The 19792-nt window shown below is 28.5% G+C and overlaps 1 protein-coding gene across 7 annotated transcripts in view; it reads right to left on the bottom strand.

Moving 5' to 3' along the window:
• Positions 1-4827: 4827 nt before the first annotated feature.
• The window catches only part of LOC100197333 (ADP-ribose pyrophosphatase, mitochondrial), a 33495-nt gene continuing 18530 nt past the window's right edge, over positions 4828-19792 (bottom strand). For all 7 annotated transcript variants that reach the window (XM_065807774.1, XM_065807769.1, XM_065807771.1 and 4 more), the window contains 2 exons: positions 5559-5696; positions 4828-5475 (listed from right to left, as the gene is read on the bottom strand). In XM_065807774.1, the coding sequence (XP_065663846.1) occupies positions 5239-5475; positions 5559-5696 (375 nt within the window). In that variant the 3' untranslated portion in view covers positions 4828-5238. The remainder of the gene's footprint in view (positions 5476-5558; positions 5697-19792) is intronic.

A 19792-nucleotide genomic window follows, 5' to 3' on the forward strand; every position in this document is an offset into this window, starting at 1 on the left:
TTGTATATTTTATTTATTTTTTAATCTTGGCTTTTTAAAATTTTATCTTGGTTTTTACATGTTTTTGCATAAAGTTGTATTATTATGATTATTTCACTTAAGACATTGTATTTTTATCAAAAATTAACCATATATTGTAAAGGGCTTCATGACAAGATCCACATGATCTTCTAGAAGTCCTGTCGTTACTAATGTAAAAATTGTAAAATATAATTGGTTATTGTAATATTTTTAAACGGCAAAATATTTAAAAAAAAAAAAACAAAAAAAAAACGTTATTACCAGGTGTCGGCAACCCGCGGCTTGCAAGCCTCGTGTGGTTTGTTCGATGTCAAGATGCACCTCTTTAGCTCCATGCTCAAATAATATTATAAGAGCTACCAACATCTTCATTTCAAATCTTTTTTCAAATCATCTACCAAGTCTTTATTTCAATATTATAATAATATTTGTGCATGGAGCTAAAGAGCCGCATCAACCACAGGTTGCCGACATTTGGTATAAACGTTTAAATAATATAGTGCAGACCAAGTACTTGCATAAATCTTTTTTGTTTGCATTGCAGACTAATCAAAAACAACTTTGAAAAAAAAATAGTGCTACGAGTAAACATCTTGTGCGTGCTTATTTAGTTCTGTAAGTGTCGGGTCTTTTTGAAGCACAACACGGTTTTTAAAAAGCAGGAACATAAATAGCTTTATTAAAATACTGAAGGTGTAGCGAGTATGTAACACAGGACTACAAACGCTGCCTAATTTTCCTTTTTTAAGTTACTAAATTTATGAAAAAAGTAACATAGTTGACGTTAACTTGTCTTGACCTTTCCCCCTCCCCCTGTCAACAAATGTCAAAAAAATTCAGATCCCCTTCCCCTATTTTGTTGACGTAATTTATGGACAGGCCTCAATTGCTTTTACTCAGTAATTGGTCAGCTTTATGTGAATAAAAACTTTAGCAATTTTGCTTAAGTTTTCATTTACGTAAAGCTGAGCAGTTACTGAGTAAATAGCTTAACTTTATGTGAATAAATATTTGTGCAAAACTCCTGAAGTTTTTATTCACGTAAAACTAACCAAATACTGAGTTAAAGCAATTGCTTTTTTTATTCACCCGGCCTTGTTTCTTGAAAAATTGTGTATTTAACTTCGTTCTCTCTCCAGTCTATTATGCCTCCTTGGTATACACAAGTGGAGATATTCCATGCGTCTTTTATGCATTTCCATGCGTATTTTAAACACAAAAAACAATATTTGGTAAATTTTTAGTTTATAAATATTTATGGCCTTGAGGAGATTTAATAATGTGTGTTTTTTATACACTAGAAATATTAATAGTCCTAGGATAGAACCTTTGGAAACCTTGTAATTCAAAAGGTTTTTTTTGGTTTCATTTGTTTCGCAGGTTATGAATTGTCTCCTGTTTGTCAAGTAGTCTTTAAACCAAAGCTTGTTTAGGTTGTTTTCTCCACGAGTTCTAATTTTTTTAATAGGGATTTCATAATTAACGGTGTCAAATGCTTTGGACAAACGGTCTTGCACCATCGTTGTCCCTAAATGTGTTTCAATTCTTTTTAATGTGCTGAAGGTTCTTATTGCAGTACCACGCTAACGTGTAACGACAACTATCGCATAAGTACTGCGGTTATATTACTGATTGAGCAACTTATATAACAATATTATTGAGAACACGGGTAAAATGCAATATTTCAACGTGTAAGATGCGGGAACAAAGTGCGGAAAATTCCTCCAAACTCTAACCCTTTTTTTGGTATGGTCTGCTTAAATCAGTCGATGTATGCAGGCCAGTAGCAACCGGGTGGGCAGAAGAGGTATTTGTCCCCCCCCCCCCCCCAATAATTTTTCAAATAATTAATTTTGAAGAAATTGACTGAAAAAATGACTATATAAAAAAAAAGTCCTTATAACTAATTTGGGGTAGTTCTGCCCCCCCCCCCCCATATATTTTTTGTTGTTACGGCCCTGGTATTTACTAAACCCACTAACCTTATTTACTAATTAGTAATTTAGTTTTATTAAAATAGCTGAATAATCATACTTTGCATTAAAACAATACGACATCATGTTTGTCACCTAATAAAACTGTATATTATTTTATTATTTATGAATTAATGCGGTTTGTTTAAATTTTTAGATAAAAATAAATAAAAACTGTTTACTATTTGACGTATTATTGAAGAATATTATCAAAGCTAAAAAAATAATTTGAAAAAGAGCGTTTCTTAGCTATATAATAACAGTACAAATCGTTAATGTTGATATGATTATATAAAAAATTGTAAAAATAGATTATGGTTAAGGCACCTATGCATTAAAGGGCTAATGTTGATATGTTTATGTACATTTATATTATTTTTTACTGATAACCTTTTATTATTTATAATGGCAAGTAACTAGTATTTAATTCTAACCCTAAACGAAAAAGTGTTACTTTTTGTAATCAAATTTGGTAAAAATTGGAAAAATATTTTTGTATATTCACATAAAATTAGGGTGTCTGCGCAGATCTTTGTATATTCACATAAAAAATGTGTCTGCGCAGATCTGTGCAGACAAAATATGCGTATATCTGCGCAGACGTCGGCGCCGACGTCTGCGCAGACACTTTAACGGAAACGAAAAATTTAAATTATCTAAATTAAATGTCTGAAATTATTTTTGCATAATTTAATTATGCAAAAATAATTTCAGACAATTGGAAAAACTCGTAAAAAGTAGATAATTATCTACTTTTACGAGTTTTTCATTACTTATCTGTTTCTTTTTGGTCTGAGCTACATATGATCAATCAATATAAACGTTTGTTTCTTACTACAATTTAAGGTAATTTAGAATTAAGAAATTGTGCATTTTTTTCATTCAAAATCTTTAAAATGTAAAACAACAAGATTTTGAATTATTTGACAAACCTTGATCAAGAGAAGCGTTCTGGCACTTGTTTAGCATGTAGCAAATATGTTCAATGGTCGAAGGAATACCTTGTAGCGCAAAAAAGATCAACGTGTCCAAACGCCAGTGTCAAGGAAAAAAGATTGTTTTCTAAGCGTGATTACGAATCGTCACATCTAATCAATGATTCTCAGCAATTTTTGTCTACGTCTGATTCAACTACGCAGCGTGTACATCCAACAAATAATTAAGAGCTCAAAAATGTTAGCGACACGAAGATTACTAATTTCTTTTACCGTACGGGTATATCATTTCGTTTAATCGAATTGGAGGTCTTTAAGGATTTCGTTAAGTCGCTCAATCCATTGTACGCATCTGTCATCCCGAATGCTAAAGCCTTATCAGGATCTCTGCTCGACAATCAATACACAAAATGTTCTACTTCTGTAAATGTAATTTTACACCTCGATAAATATAAATTAAATTTATAAATGAAATTTTACACCTCAATAAATACATCCGGAATCATTCGAAATTCATCTGCAGTTGCCGCGGCAACCTTTCAAGTTATTGAGAAGATTAGCTCACAGTGAAGGACATAATTTCTACTACGCTTGCTAGTGAAGGACATAGTTTCTACAACTGAGGCCACAAAAACAGTCAAAGATGCAGAGAAAATCATCAAGTATGTAAAAAATCATCACATCGTGAAAGCAAAGTTTGATGAAAGATGAATTGCAGCAATTATTTATCTCTCATTGTCCATGCCTGTATCTACACGATGGTTTAGTTATTATAAATCAACGAGCAGTCTCCAGCTATCAAAAAACGTTCTTATTAAGTTGGTAGACGAAGAAAGTACATTACTGAAGGAAATTCAACCAAAGAATACATCTGCTGATGTTATGGCGTTGATAAAATCTAACCCAATTTGGAACCGTCTCTCTAAGCTTGTCAAAAGCATTAAATTTCCTTCCAACGTGATCGGAAAGCTAGAAAGTAATGAAGCTCCATTGTCTCTTGTGTATGATTTCTTTGATCAAATGTATAATTCATATATGGACGATAAAGACATAAAACAAAAAGTGCAATCTCGTCTAGATTTTCTCTTTACACTAGGTATTGGAATTGCTTTCATATTAACGCCCAAAAATGCCGCAGAAGGTTTATATTTGAATGAAGATAAAACCGATTTTATCGCTGCTACAGTTGAATTCGCCAAAATGATCAAACCTGAAATTACTGACACTGCTGAGGATGAATTGATTGCTTTTATAGGAGAAATGGCTGCGCTGCCTGAGAGAAGAAAGGAAACAATATTCAAGATGAACGCGCGAAATTATTGGAACATTATCGGTCGCGATAAATATCCAGCTCTTTACGAAATTGCTAAGCCTATTAACGAAATGATCTGCTCATCGGCTACAGCAGAAAGAGCTTGGTCGACCTTTCGATTTATTCACTCGCGACTAAGAAATCAACTTACGAATGAGAGAGTTGAAAAGCTGGTATTCTTTTATACCAATAGCGTGCTGATGGACACAAATAACAAGACTGATTACATTCTTGAAGGTGCAATTCTCAATGAAATTGAATGTCAAGAAATCACCGAATAGGCGCCAGCATTATATTTTTTTATTACTGTAAGAATCTTTGAAAACTCCTATTGTTACTAATCACTGAATTTATAATAAAGTTTAAATATTACTTAAATCATTTTTTAAGTTTAAAACTTTTTTTGTTGATTTCAAAAAATCGTCTGCAAAGCAGTAAATTTTGTCGGCGCCGACGTCTGCGCAGACAAATTACACTGTCTGCGCATATCTTCGCAGACAATCCGAACCGTACATAAAATATATAACTTTATGTAAAATAGTTTGTATATGCTTCTTTATAAAAATTTATTTAAAACAAATTTCACTTTTACTACCCATAACTTTATTTCTAATGAATTATTATAAACTACGTTTTTATTAAAAATATAACCATAAAGTTAAAAAGACACAAAGAAAAATGTACTCAATTTTATATAAATAAGAAAAGGATTTAAAATTAATCTAAAAAATAAAAAAAGCATTAGCCTACTTATTTTATGAAAAATATAATGAAATAAAATAAAAAGTCCGATCTCCACAATTTTAAAATATTATCCCCACAGTATAAAAATTGGTTCAAACAAAATAAAATTTAAGAATATATTTATAAAAAATTTAAGGTTATATTTATTAAAATAGAATTAAAATAGCATTTATTAAATGTTAAGATATTTTTGTATATATTATTATTGTAAAATAATAATAATAATAAAAAATAACTAATTATAAATAACTAGCTATTGTATAAAATAAGCTCCTCGTATCTCGCAAGTTTTTCTGATAAAATCAATATGGCTTGCGTACAAATCTAACTTTCTATCGATTGCTAACCATTTCACAGCTTTTGCATCATCACCTGCTGTCAAAGGAATTTTACCAACACAAGTACCATTTTCATCATGAAAGTTGACGGCAACAGTTTCCATCCAAGCATTGTCAGTATTTCGGGGATCATCCACATAACCATTATAGATCTAACAATAAAGTTTAATTTTCAACTTAGCAATAAATGCAATTAGAAAATAATCATTAAATATAAGTATAAAGAAATTCTTACATTTTCACCACGATGGAATAAATCATCTATAAGCTTCTTAACAGCTTCTTTTTGGTCGAGTTCAATGCTATTTAATGCTTCTTCACCAAATTCTCTTTTTAATGTTAAGGAGATATTTTCTCCAGCATCTACCATCCCCTGAAATTTTTTAAGCAAAAACTTCAAATTTTACATCAACATCAAGTCTCACATACAGCTGAGATAAATTTATATAAAAAACAAATTTATAATCGATTATAACACTTGATATTATTACACCGAATGTATTTTTGCATAAAACATTTTTAGCAGGGATAAACATTTTAAAAGTTGAAAAATGAATTTAATTATCTATTTTATTCGTCATATTGCTAATTATTTTTTTTCAAACTAGTTTGTTTTTTTTGAAATTGTAAACAGTAAAACTTCATTTAAAAATCAAAAATACCTAAGAATATTTAATTTTTAAGTTTTAACATTGTGCGAGGTATACATGTTGGTACACATGAAATGAGGTATGCATGTTCAAAAAGTCATTTTTGAAGAAAACCTTTATCTTTTTTTTACAACATTTTATTTAACTTGCTTTCTTGTAGGTTTCTTTATTTTTAATTAAAAAAAACAATTAACAACAAACTTTTAGCATTTTAGTTCAGCATAAATAAATAGAATCGCTGAATAATACAAAAAAAATATATAATCAATATATAAAATATATTTAAAAAGATGTATAAAAAAAACTTTTTAAAAACAACATTTTAAAAATGGACTAAAAAGTAAAAAATAAACAATTTCACGGGACCCAAGGACTTTTTGTATGTACACAACTTGAAATATCCATTAAAGTCAATGACTGAAAATGTTGGGCAACTAAGTACAACTCGTTCCTATTGGCGCCTAACATTTTCAGTCATTGACTTTATTGGATATTTCAGGTTGTGTACATACACAAGTCATTGGTCCCGTGAAATAGTTTATTTTTTACTTTTTAGTCCATTTTTAGAATGTTGTTTTTAAAAAGATTTTTATATATACATATTTTTTAATTATTTCAATTAAAAATACATATAATACAGTTAAACTCATAGTAGAACTTCACTATATATTTGATTGCAGATGTTGTTTTTTTTTTAAAAGGAATTTAAATTTTTTAGACATAAGAAGCATACAAAAAGAAACTTCAACTAGTATCAAATTTCGGTCAACAAATGAAGCATTTAATTCAGAAAGAATTAAAAAATATTGAACGACATGTGCAAGACTTTGTCAGCGCCAGTCATCTCCTAAATTTTTCCCAAAGCCATCTCCCAAATTTTTCCCTAAGCCATCTCCCAAAGTTTTCCCATAGCCATCTCCCAGATTTTTCCCAAAGACATCTCCCAAATTTTTCCTAAAGACATCTCCCAAATTTTTCATCTCCCAAATCTCCCAAAATACAAATAATAATAAACAAAGTTAGGCAATAAATTTTTCCCTGCCCATAAGAAACAACTTTGAACAAAAGAAACATTATATTAAAGACCTGAAACAACATTTAACATAGGAAATGTACATAGGAAAGGTTAAAGAACATAGTACAGAGCACATAAGAAAGTACATAGGAAAAATATGTAGGAAAGGTTACAAACAAAGTTAAAACAAAGTACAAACAACGTTATAAAAAAGGTTTCAAACAAAAGTTATACCAAAGTACACAGGAAATGTTAAAGAATTTTAAAGTTTGAAAAAAAAAGAAAACACTAGTCAATACAATATTATAAATATTGATAACAGAGAGTATTGATAATAAAGAGTGAGTGTTTTAAATATTAAACTATGACAGTATATTTTGTCGATACAATTTAAATCACGATTTTGAACTTTAGTTAAGGAAATTACAACAATGTTCTGAACATGCTTTAAAACGTGCTCTTTGGAGATATTTACTTAACAATGATATCATTTGTTTTTGATGACTGGTTAATTCTAGTTAAAAACTTGTTACTTAAAGAATAGAATGCTCCAAAAAAAATGAAAAGCTTGGTGGTGTGAAACTCTACATCATAGAATAATGGAAAATGTAGATAATTAGTGTAATAATACGTCATAGAGTAATAGTTAATGTCAATTAGAGCTGGAGTAATAGTGTGTAACTAAAAACCTGTTTATTAAGATCAGGTTTTTACCACACAATGTGTAATGCTTCTTTAATTTTTAACTGCTGCGAAGTTTGGGCGTAGTCTACTGAAAAAGAGTCTTTATTGGCTACATCAAAGCAACAAGTTTTTGAATAAAGATGTTGAGTTATATGAGAAGTTTTTTGTAATTTTAAATGTTCCTCAATTCTTTAACTTAAATGCCGATTGGTTTGACCCACAAGTGGTCTAACTTTTACCATAAAATGTAAACTTTATGTTCTTTTAAAAAAAAAAAAATTGAGAAAACTGGAAAAAGTTTAAAAAGCTATTTTGATTGATACATTGCCTGCCCAAACAAAAACCCACAGTTGATGTAGCAGCACTCCTTGCATGTTTACCTATTTGTCAGTCGATTTTTCTTGCATGTTCTACCTATTTGTCAGTTGATGTAGTAGCACTCCTTGCACATTCAACCTATTTGTAGCAGCACTTCTCGCATGTTTTACCTATTTGCCAGTTTATGTATGTAAACATTAAAAAAATAAAAGCATTTTATAACATTCAGAATGCTTTTTTTTATTTTTTTATTTTTTTTTAAATAAACATTCTAAATGTTTTAAAAAACATTCTATTAATTTGCAATTTTGTGGTTTTTTAAAAAATGATAAAGTTGAATTAGTTCCATTTAAAATATTTTACAACGAACTGAAATAAAAGTTCATATATGTAAGGCTTTGTAAAGCGTAAACTGACATGCTTATGTATGCGGCATGTCATCGGTAAACTATTTAATATTAGAGGTAAGCCATTTTGGTCAAGCCACTTTTTATCATTTTTCAATATTTAAACATCTTCAAAGACATTGTTAAAGCGGTAAGATAAAAGAAGTAATTAACATTATAAAAACCACTTATGAAGTTTGAATGACGATTACGTAAAAAAGTTTGCATAAAAATTACGTTTGATATTCGCACATTTACAAATACAATATACAATCTGTTATTTTTGTTTGTTTTTTCTTAATAAGCTAAGAAAAAAACAAAGAACATTTTATTTTTATTTTTCTAACTTTTCCATCAAAAAAGAAAAAAGAAAGATGTTATGCGACTAAACAAAAGAAATCATAAAAGAAACATTAAAAAAACTTTTATTTATCATCTTATATGAAGAATATTTATTTAGGACAATTTCTTATAACAAACAATAACAAAAATTATTACCGAATTAAAAAAATAATAAGAAATAAAATAAAAAATTATTAGCTAAAAAAAAGTACACATTAAATTTAATTTTATATTAGGGCCACTTTGGATATTTTAAATTTTGTTTGTTTGTTTTGTTATGATTAATTTTATCAAAAAAATGAAAAAAATATTAACTAATACAAACTTTAAATGACATCATATAAAGAGTTTACTTTTTTATAATTAAAAAAAAAGAAAACTTCTTTTAAATTTTTTAATAATATTTTTTTTACCACCCAGTAAATGAAATTACAGGTAAAATACAATATATTAAAGTTACTTAATAAAATTACGACCAGTAAAACAACACGACTTTCAAAGTTGTTAGCCTTAAGTACTAGCTATTAGATAGTATGTTTTCCACACTTGATTGGTTTAGTATTTTCGGAACATTCTACTACATCAAAGTTTTAAAAATCACTTAAGAGTAATTCCATGTCAATTCATCCAGAAAATTTCAAAAACGTCACCATATGTCTCAGATTTTGCTGATTTTTATACATTTGAGAGTTTATACATTTTATACATTTTTATACAGTTGAGAGTACTTTGTAAAATAAGAATTCCTTGAAAATTTTAGATCCTGATTCCACGAAGATCCTGAAATATGATCATTTTACTTTTAACAGATCTTGGCCAGGCCCCTCTTGTCCCCTCAGAATTGTGACCTTTGTGTAATCACAAACAAATACCACATAGCTTTAAAAATATTTGATCTTTTTACTTAAAATTTTGTACCTGGCTATTTTCAGGGGTGAAGAATCCAATAAAATAATCAGAAGTGTAAAAAATTATTATTAAGTACCTGTAATTATCAATTTAAATAAATTTCGGCAATTTTTATATACCTGATTTTGATGCTCAAGAAACCCATGTGACCTTGATAATATATATAAAAAAAAAAATTACATATCATTCTATATTCAATAATCAGAAGGAATTTGATCTGCAAGTATATGGATTTCCATATATGGATAGCAGGGCATGGGCCCCACTTTTTTTAGCGGAATCTTGCAATACATTTTTCACTACCTTTCAGACTAGCTGGAGCTCTGAAACTTTTGGCATATTTGTAGTCGTGATGTACGTGTGCTAAAATTGTTTCCAGGGCACACAACCAAAGGGCCACGGGGCTGGGGCACCAGGGGCCATGCCCCACTTATTTTCTGATAAAAAAATTAAATATAAAAAAAAGTTAAGATAACTTTGAAGAATTTGTCTTACTTATACTTGTTCCATTTTATTTAATTATTTACGAAATAAAATACAAAAAAATAAAGTGTCAAGATTTTTTTAGCATTTGCTTAGATGCATCAACAGTCAAAGTATACAAACGCTCAGTTGTTGTTACAGGTGCATCAATGCTACAAATTATGTTGGTAATTGGAACCCAACACTCATCTGCTCTAGATGGCCAGAAGAGTTTGTTAAAAGGACCGTGTGGGTGCATAAATGTTACCATAATATCTTGCTCAATATTGTCAATTTCATTTATCATACCAATCCATTGAAACAAATCATATTTACACAGAATAATTTCACCAAATTTCAATGTATTGATGTTAATTTGCTGATCAGGTTAAGATCTTTGAATACCAAAAAAAAAATGTTTGAATACCAGAAAAAGAAATGCCTGTTATATTAACATCTTCACTTGTTCGTTTAAAGCTAAAAGTATCTATAGATTCTGGGTTATATTGATGATAGCTCCAAATTCCAGGAATTGTTTTACTTAGCTGAAAACGTTTTTTTAAAGTGGTGCACAATTCTGTCAGTCTTTCTATTTCAATCTTGAAAAAAAAAATCCCTTTAATATTGTTTGTACAGTAGTCAAACATTTTATTACAAATCAATATCTGGTCATCTATGGGCCTTTGTAGACTTGCATTTGCAGTTAATTGTTTTACAGTGCCACCAATACGATCACACGGTGACATATCATGACTTGTAGCAAAAAATGTCCACTCTGCATCAATGTCAAAATCATCTTTATTGAGACAGATATTGTAAGGATTTTTGTAGTTTTTATACTATGCAGCACAACCGTCTGAAAAATAAAGAATCTTTGAAATGTTAGGATGATATTTTTTTAAATAATTAACTATTTGTGTCTGAACTTCATACACAAAACCAGTGTCTTGCTTATTGTCTTCTGACATAAAGCAAAACGATTTTTCTTTAAGCTGGTCATTTTCATTTAATATGTAGAGGGCAACTAGGTGTAATGTGCATTGAGTTTTGCACCAATGATAATTTTGGATTTCATCTTAAATCACAAACGTGTAGTTTTCTGCAAAGTCACCTAAGACAATACAGCAGTCTTTTGTCAACTTTTCCTTTTTTTGCCTTGCTTGACATTTTGCAATGTAGGAATGAGTTGTTAACTTGTTTATTGCCTCTGATAACATCAATTTGTATTCTTCAATAGTTGTTGTCTGACAGATCAATGTTGTTATGTCTGTTTTCTGCCACTGATTAAATGACACCTCCTCGTCATTGTCATTGTCAATTACCTGTGCATCCAGAAACTTGTTTAAAGAAACTATACCTGGACAGTTTGGACATCGATGAATCATGCACTCATTACTTGTCACATCACAAACAACTTTCATCATCAGATCTTTGTAAGTACAATTTAATTGTATAGCGTTGGTCAAGAATATCGCATCAGTCCCTGATGCTCCGACAGTTATGTACCATTTTGGTCTTAAACTGCAAAACCTAGAAAACCCAATAACTTCCTGAGGATATTTTGTTTTAAAAGAAACATACAGTTCTTAAAGATTACATAAAATCAGGCACTTTTGCATGTGTTGTTTTCTATCAATACTTACGAAATCTTTGTTACCAGGCATTTGTCTTGTAAATTCTTCATCATGGTATATATTTTTGAATCTATTTAATGTTATTTGACAAAATGTTTTACCTTTCTTAGTGTCTGGAACTGCAAATATCCCACTTATTTCTTTTAGTTTGCACGCTTTTTTAATTTGGTATTCAGGGACGTTGAAATATTGCGTAGCATAATTTCTTGAACAAGACTCAGGTGTAAAAGTTAACATCTGAATTTGAATTTTAGGTTAGAACTAACTTTTCTTTTATTTCTGCTGTTAGTTTGTCTAGATTGCATTTACTTTTGTCAATACTTTTGGTATGAGGAATTTTATGTTTCAGTTCTGCTTCACTAACATTATATACTTTTAAAATATGATCTTCATACTTTGACATTAATTTTAGCAATAGATAACCATTGATGCTTTGGAATGCCATGAAGTTTTATAGGGGATACACCTATTATTTCAAGACTAACATTTAATGCCTCTTGTGACTGATTCTTTTCCGAAGTTGCACTTGAAAAAGGTTGCTCAAATTCACAAATATCTTGTTTATTAAATTTACTTATTATAGCATCATAGCAGTTTCGACAAAGTTGATATCTAAGCACAACATTTGGAAAATTGATTCTCAATTGTTTTGCCATGTCTAATGTTATTGCATGATTACCTGAAATGAAAAGTACAATTTGTTTTTAGTGATTATCTATGAACATGAAAACTATTTGTTCTTATTTCAATTATATAATGCATAACCAAGCCAGCTTATTTTCAAACTTTTATAAACTAGTAGATTTTAATTTTATTATTCAAAACAGATTTTACAATGATTCTTTATCAACAATTATTTACCTTTGATTGCTTTTCTTTTCGATTTATGCTTGTCCAATAAATTACAACATTTTGTGTGCTTCTTTACAAAGTTTGCACCAAAAATTTTTTCGTGGTCAAGGCAGATTGATACAATTTTATCATCTGTTATTCCAGATCTCCAAATTAATTCTTCTCTGGCATCTTCTCTATAACAATCAAATCTCTTTAAATCAATCTTTCTACAATAAATCAGTTTATGACAAGTATCATTTAACAGTTTTCCAAAATCACATGAATCCATTCTTACTGTAAAACTAGCCTTGATAAAAGTAACAAAAAAACATTTAACATTTTAGAATTAGCAAATATACATTAAAATAATAATTTTAAAAAGTGATATATTTTTTTTTATTGATGTAATGTTATGACAGGATGTTTTTTTTACTGTTGGATTTTATTTAATTAAACAACTTGTTACCATTTTAGTATTAAAGTGTATAAACTTTTTTCAATTTAAAAGGTTTTTGTTTATACAATGTAAAATTCTGTTTATATCATTATTTTAGATAGATGACTGTTTTTAATCCATATACTAATAAATCAAAATTCTAAAAACATGAATTTTTTTCAGATATTATAAGAAAGATCATTGAATATAGAATGATCAAAAACCGAATGGAACACTTATACATAAAAGAAAAATTTGAAGACAATGTTTTCAAAGTTATTTTAACTTTGTTAAAAAATTTTTTTTTTTTTTGAGAAAATAAGTGGGGCAAGGCCCCCAGTGTCCCAACCCCATGGCCCTCTGGTTGTCTGCCATAGAAACAATTTTAATACATGTTCAACAGGACTACACAAATGCTGAAAGTTTCAGAGCTTAAGCTGTTGTCTGGAAGGTAGTGAAAATCCATCTCAAGATTCCCCTCAAAAAACTTGGGCATATGTCCCAGCCCCCTCCCCAAGTGTCTTGGGCCCTAGAAACAATTTTAAAGTGCATGTTTATCGGCACTACAAAAATGCTGAAAGTTTCAGAGCTTCAGCTAGTCTAAAAGGTAGTGAAAAATGTATTGCAAGATTCCACTAAAAAAAAGTGGGGCCTGTGCCCTGCTATCCATATATGGAAATCCACATACTTGCAGATCAAATTCCTTATGTTTTCTGAAAGATTATTGAATATAGAATGATGTGTAAATTTTTTTTATTTTTATATCATCAAGGTCACATGGGTTTCTTGAGCATCAAAATCAGGTATATAAAAATTGCCTAAATTTATTTAAATTGATAATTACAGGTACTTTTTTACATTTCTGATTATTTTATTGGATTCTTCACCCCTGAAAATAGCCAGGTACAAAATTTTAAGTAAAAAGATCAAATATTTTTAAAGCTATGTGGTATGGAACCTTTAAACAAAGGTCACAATTCTGAGGGGACAAGAGGGGCCTGGCCAAGATCTGTTAAAAGTAAAATGATCATATTTCAGGATCTTCTTGGAATCAGGATCTAAAATTTTCAAGGAATTCTTATTTTACTAAGTACTCTCAACTGTATAAAAATCAGCAAAATCTGAGACATGGTGACATGGATGAATTGACATGGAATTACTCTTTTTGTTCTTTTAAGCTCCAATTCTCTTGTGAATTATCACTGTTGCAACATCCGCTGGCAGTTCTTCCATGGTTATGTAAATTTATTTATTTTTCCCTTCTAGTATTGCAATCTTGTTCTTATTAGTATCATTATCCCATTGGAAACCAAGAAGTTTAATTTATTTTGAAGATATATTTGAAGTTCTGTTAATTTGAATAACATTGTTTGAAATAGACTTGTTCCAGAAATTAGAAACACCATTTTATCAGTGTTTAATTTGATAAAATTAGCCACTCCATAAGTTGAAAATGGCCAATTAGTTCTTGAAATTTTTTTAAGCTGAAGACGCTGGTCACAACAATCCAACAAAAATTTCTTTTAAGAAGTGAATTTGGTATCGAGAGAAATTTATATTTATTGATGTTTTTAAAATAATAATTTGAGTACTTTCATGCATGATGTCTACATTCAAATATATGTGTATGTGTGTATATGTGTGTGTGTATGTAGAATGACGACATCTTGTATGAGAGTTTAAGTAGTTTGATATATAAAAATCAGTGAATATGAATTCTCGATACTAATTTTTTTGTTTAGTCTAAGAAATTTTCGAGAAAAGAAAAAAAAAACATAAAAATAAACAAGAAAAGAAAAATAAAAGACAAAAATCCAAAGTTAAAAGAAAAAAACATTCGAAAATGGAAAGTAATTAAAAAGAATTAAAATTGCTCTATTTTTGAAGAAACATAAAAGAATATTTTTTAAATTTTATTAATTTTGAGGAACATTTGTTTTTTGTTGTTGTTATTTTTTGTTTTTGTATTCTTGTGTATTGTTAATTGGGCATTGCTGAGTATAATTCATATTGTTATATAATTTAGTGTATTGTTTGCATCAGTATGTATTTTATTTTTTAGTTTTATGTTGGTTGGACACATTTTTAAAAATGTATATATTTTTAAAGCTGTATATGCATATGTATCTATATGTGTATGTATACATAGCTATGTGAGTGTATGTACGCGCCCATATGTGTTTATTTGCAAATATGTGTGTATCTATGCATGTGGGTAAGTATGTGTATATATCTTTATATTTGTGTTTGCGTACGCATGTAGTACGCAAACACAATATTAAACTTTCTCATTTTTTTAATGCTTTTTTATTTTTCTTTATTTTATCTTTAATTTTTATTATGTTTTTTGTTATAGTTTTATTTATTTTAACTTTAAATATTTATCGTAACCACAATTATTATTATTTTTAACTTTACTATTATTATTCCTATTGTATTAATTTCAATTTAAAAACCTGTTTTATGTCCTTGTTAGTTGTTATGTTTTATCAGCCAATTGTTTGTAACTAACTTATATCTATATTTAGCTATTGTGTTTATAAAAACAAGTGGCTTATTATTTTGATTATATTTTTAATTTAACTACTATTATAATTCTTTTTGTTGTTATTTTTTTTATTATTATTGTGGTTCTAATGTTTATTACTATAAATATTATTTTTATTATTATATTTACTATTCTTATAATTATTATTAATTATATATATAAAGATCTATATTTTTGGTGTTTACTTAAGATTAGTAGAGTTACTATTTGTAAATATCCATGAAATTATTTTTCAGAATATATATGATGTTTTTTCAGAATACATATATGAAGATCAGAAATTGTAGGACTTAACAAGATTACATCATCTGCGTATTCAATGATACCAATATATATCATTTACTATTGGTCCTACTTTGCATTCAAGAAACTATTTCATTTAGAATGCTTTCAGTTTAAATGTTGTAGAGATGAGGCGATAGAATAGAACTTTGCCGCACTCCTTGTCAGAGACTAAATTCTTTAAACTCCTTGAGAATGACTAAATTGATTTGAGGTAAGTTCTTGATATCATATGTTTGCAGTACCGAATAGATAAAATGATGAAATTGTGTGTACTACAGACAATGAAAGTTTTTTGGAAATAGAGCTTCTCAAATAGTTGCAAGCTTTCAGTTGCAAGTATCAAAAGCTTTATTGGTATCTAAACTGCACATATATAGAGCCATGTTATTACCTTTTTAATGCTGTAAAGTTTCACTTAATAGAAACTCTGCGTAGAGAGTAGAGCTGTTTTTTTTAAACCCAAACTGGCCGGAATGGCTATCTGTTATATAAGACAAGATATTCTAGAAATTTAATAAAGATGGGTAAAATACTTATTCCACTGTAATTATTTGGATCATTAAGAGATTTTCTATATGACTTATTGAGTTAATCAATTATTCCACTGTAATTATTTAGATCATTAAGAGATTTTCTATATGAATTATTGAGTTAATCAAAAATTAGAGAAAAAATTTTTTTTTAATTATTATTTTGCCCTGTTAATTAGTCACATTTTAGTCATTTTTCTGTTCAAGAAATGCTGACCCACCCAGCAAGACATTAATTTTTTTTTTTTTTTTTTTTTTTTGCAGATTCGGAATCTCCATGAAATTCTTTATCAAAAGAAACCTTGCCATTTTTGAAATTGAAAAAAACTAAAAATCGACACACCCTATTACAACAGCTGATATTTTAAATAGCATCAGATAACTATTGGATAAGTGCTGAACACCTGAAGAACTCTAAAAGACCTATCAACTTCAAATTGTTGAAGTTGATAGGTCTTTTAGAACCTTCCCATTTGTTAGAATACTGTTATAAAATTTAGAGAGCCACAAAAGGAGATTCTTGTTATGAGAGTTCTTCAGGTGTTCAGCACTTATCCAATAGTTATCTGATGCTATTTAAAATATCAGCTGTTGTAATAGGGTGTGTCGATTTTTAGTTTTTTTCAATTTCAAAAATGGCAAGGTTTCTTTTGATAAAGAATTTCATGGAGATTCCGAATCTGCAAAAAAAAAAAAAAAAAAAAAAAAAAAAAAAAAAAAAAGAATTAATGTCTTGCTGGGTCAGCATTTCTTGAACAGAAAAATGACTAAAATGTGACTAATTAACAGGGCAAAATAATAATTTAAAAAAATTTTTCTCTAATTTTTGATTAACTCAATAATTAGTATGTTAAATAATAAGGAAATTGATTATTTGGTTCAAAAAGTCGTAAAAATAAACAGAGAAAAGCAGTTTTTGTGTAGGCTATTTTTACAAAAATCAGGCAATTTTTTCATATTTTAGACAAACAATGTTACGGTAAAGTGTGTTGTTTTTTACTTGTATTTGTCAAGCTTTAAAAGTAAGGGGAGTTTATTTTTGTGAGGAATTTTATAGGGAATCTGAATCTGAAAATATAAATAAAAATAAAATGTCTTGTTGGGGGGATCGCTTAGTTTTCAACAAAAAAATGACTAAAATATGAATAATTAAAAAGTAAAAATTATAAATAAATTTTTTTTTTTTTAATTATTTGACAAACTCAATATAAATGTCAAACTTTATGAAAATATCATATTTTGTTAAAAAGTTAAATAAATAAACACATAATGGGGGCTTTTGTGAAGGTTGCTTTTAGAAAAAATAGTTGATGTTTTCATATTTTAGACAGTGAATGCTATCGTAGGGTGCGCTGTCTCAAACTAATAATAAGTCAAACACTTTTGTTATAACAAACCGTATATTATATACTAATACATTTTCTAATATATATTATATAATACTGATATCTTTATTAAAATTTAGGCATGATTAACAATTAATAGTTTATAAGCTTTATTTAAAATTTGTAAGTCAAACTAAGTTGTATTTAGCATTGTTTGTGCTCATAAAACCCCTACTGATTTCTTGTGCTCTTATATATCCTACTTGCTTCTCATGGAAATATGTTTTTGCAATAGGAATTCAATTGGAATAAAATATGCCAAGGTTCCTCTAATGCAAACATGCAAACAAAAACTTTGAAAAAGTAACTTTAGGTGAACCACTTATAGTTTTGCTGGACAAAATACTTAATGATCTTTCGGCTGATCAGGCTTGCGAATACAGAATTGTAATAGCAATAAGATCTGGAGTGTTACATGAAAAATTAATAAACCTTGAAATAGGTTCTGTTTCTCATTCCAGATGGCTCACTACAGCCAAACATTTTTGTAGATTGTGGGTTTCAATTCATTTTCTAACAGAAAAAAAGCTCGAAAATCTGTTTCATTATTGAATTTATAGTTGGTGTGTATTTTCCTTGCTGGTTTCAAATAAAGGTAAAACATTCTTGGTTAGATGGACCTTGGCATATTTTATTCCAATTGAAACAACTAAAAATATTTAAAAAAAAAAGGCTGTTGCTATAAAATGAAAACTGTAAAGAGATCTGCATGGTTTGCATTTAGTGAATGCATTATTCAGACTCTTTTGTGTTCCAAAGATGAAGAGGAATGAAAGTTAGGAGTGCAAAAAGTGCTAGAAAAGAAGGAGATGATAATACTCAGTTTGGAGAGTTTCAGTAAGGATTTGCAAAACCTCATGCATAAATACTGATGCTGATAAATTAACCAATCTAATTGAGTGGAAAGATTCAATATACAAACCACTACTTATCACAAGCCTCACAACCCATGAAGTCAGAAAATATTTTCACAAGCCTACGGTTGTTCCAGATTGCCATGCCATTTCCAATCCATCATTGCAATAAGTAGGTTTCTTTTTTATACAATTACAAGAATATAATAACTTATTTAAATGACTAAATTGTTTTTAATGTTTAATATAGGTTACAGAGGTTTGTGCAAAAACATATTCCCATAAAGAGCAAGTAGGATATATAAGAGCACAAGAAATCAGTAGGGGTTTTATGAGCTCAAACAATGCTAAATATAACTTAGTTGGACTCACAAATTTTAAATAAAATACTAATTGTAAATTATACCTAAATTTTAATAAAGATATCAGTATTATATAATATATATTATGTATTCGTATATATAATATATAAATGTATTCGTATATAATATACTGTTTGTTATAACAAAAGTGTTTGACTCATTATTTGTTTAAGACAGCGCACCCTATAATAACATTCACTGCCTAAAATATGAAAACATCGACTAATTTTTCTAAAAGTAACCTTCACAAAAGCCCCCATTATGTGTTATTTTTTTGACTTTTTAACAAAATATATTTTCATAAAGTTTAACATTTATATTGAGTTTATCAAATGATTTTAAAAAAAAAAAAATTTATTTATAATTTTTTCTCTTTAATTAATCATATTTTGGTCATTTTTTTGTTGAAAACTAAGCATTGAAAACTAACCATACAAGACATTTTATTTTTATTTATTTTTTCAGATTCAGATTCCCTATAAAATTCCCCACAAAAATGAACTCCCCTTACTTTTAAAGCTTGACAAATACAAGTAAAAAACAACACACTTTACCGTAACATTGTTTGTCTAAAATATGAAAAAATTGCCTGATTTTTGTAAAAATAGCCTTCACAAAAACTGCTTTTCTCTGTTTATTTTTACGACTTTTTGAACCAAATAACCAATTTTCTTATTATTCAACATAATAATTGAGTTAATCAAAAATTAGAGAAAAAATTTTTTTTTTAAATTATTATTTTGCCCTGTTAATTAGTCACATTTTAGTCATTTTTCTGTTCAAGAAATGCTGACCCACCCCCAGCAAGACATTATTTAAAAAATTTTTTTTTTTT

Source organism: Hydra vulgaris, chromosome 10 (genome assembly GCF_038396675.1).
Source record: "Hydra vulgaris chromosome 10, alternate assembly HydraT2T_AEP".
In the NCBI taxonomy this organism is placed as follows: Eukaryota; Metazoa; Cnidaria; class Hydrozoa; order Anthoathecata; family Hydridae; genus Hydra; species Hydra vulgaris.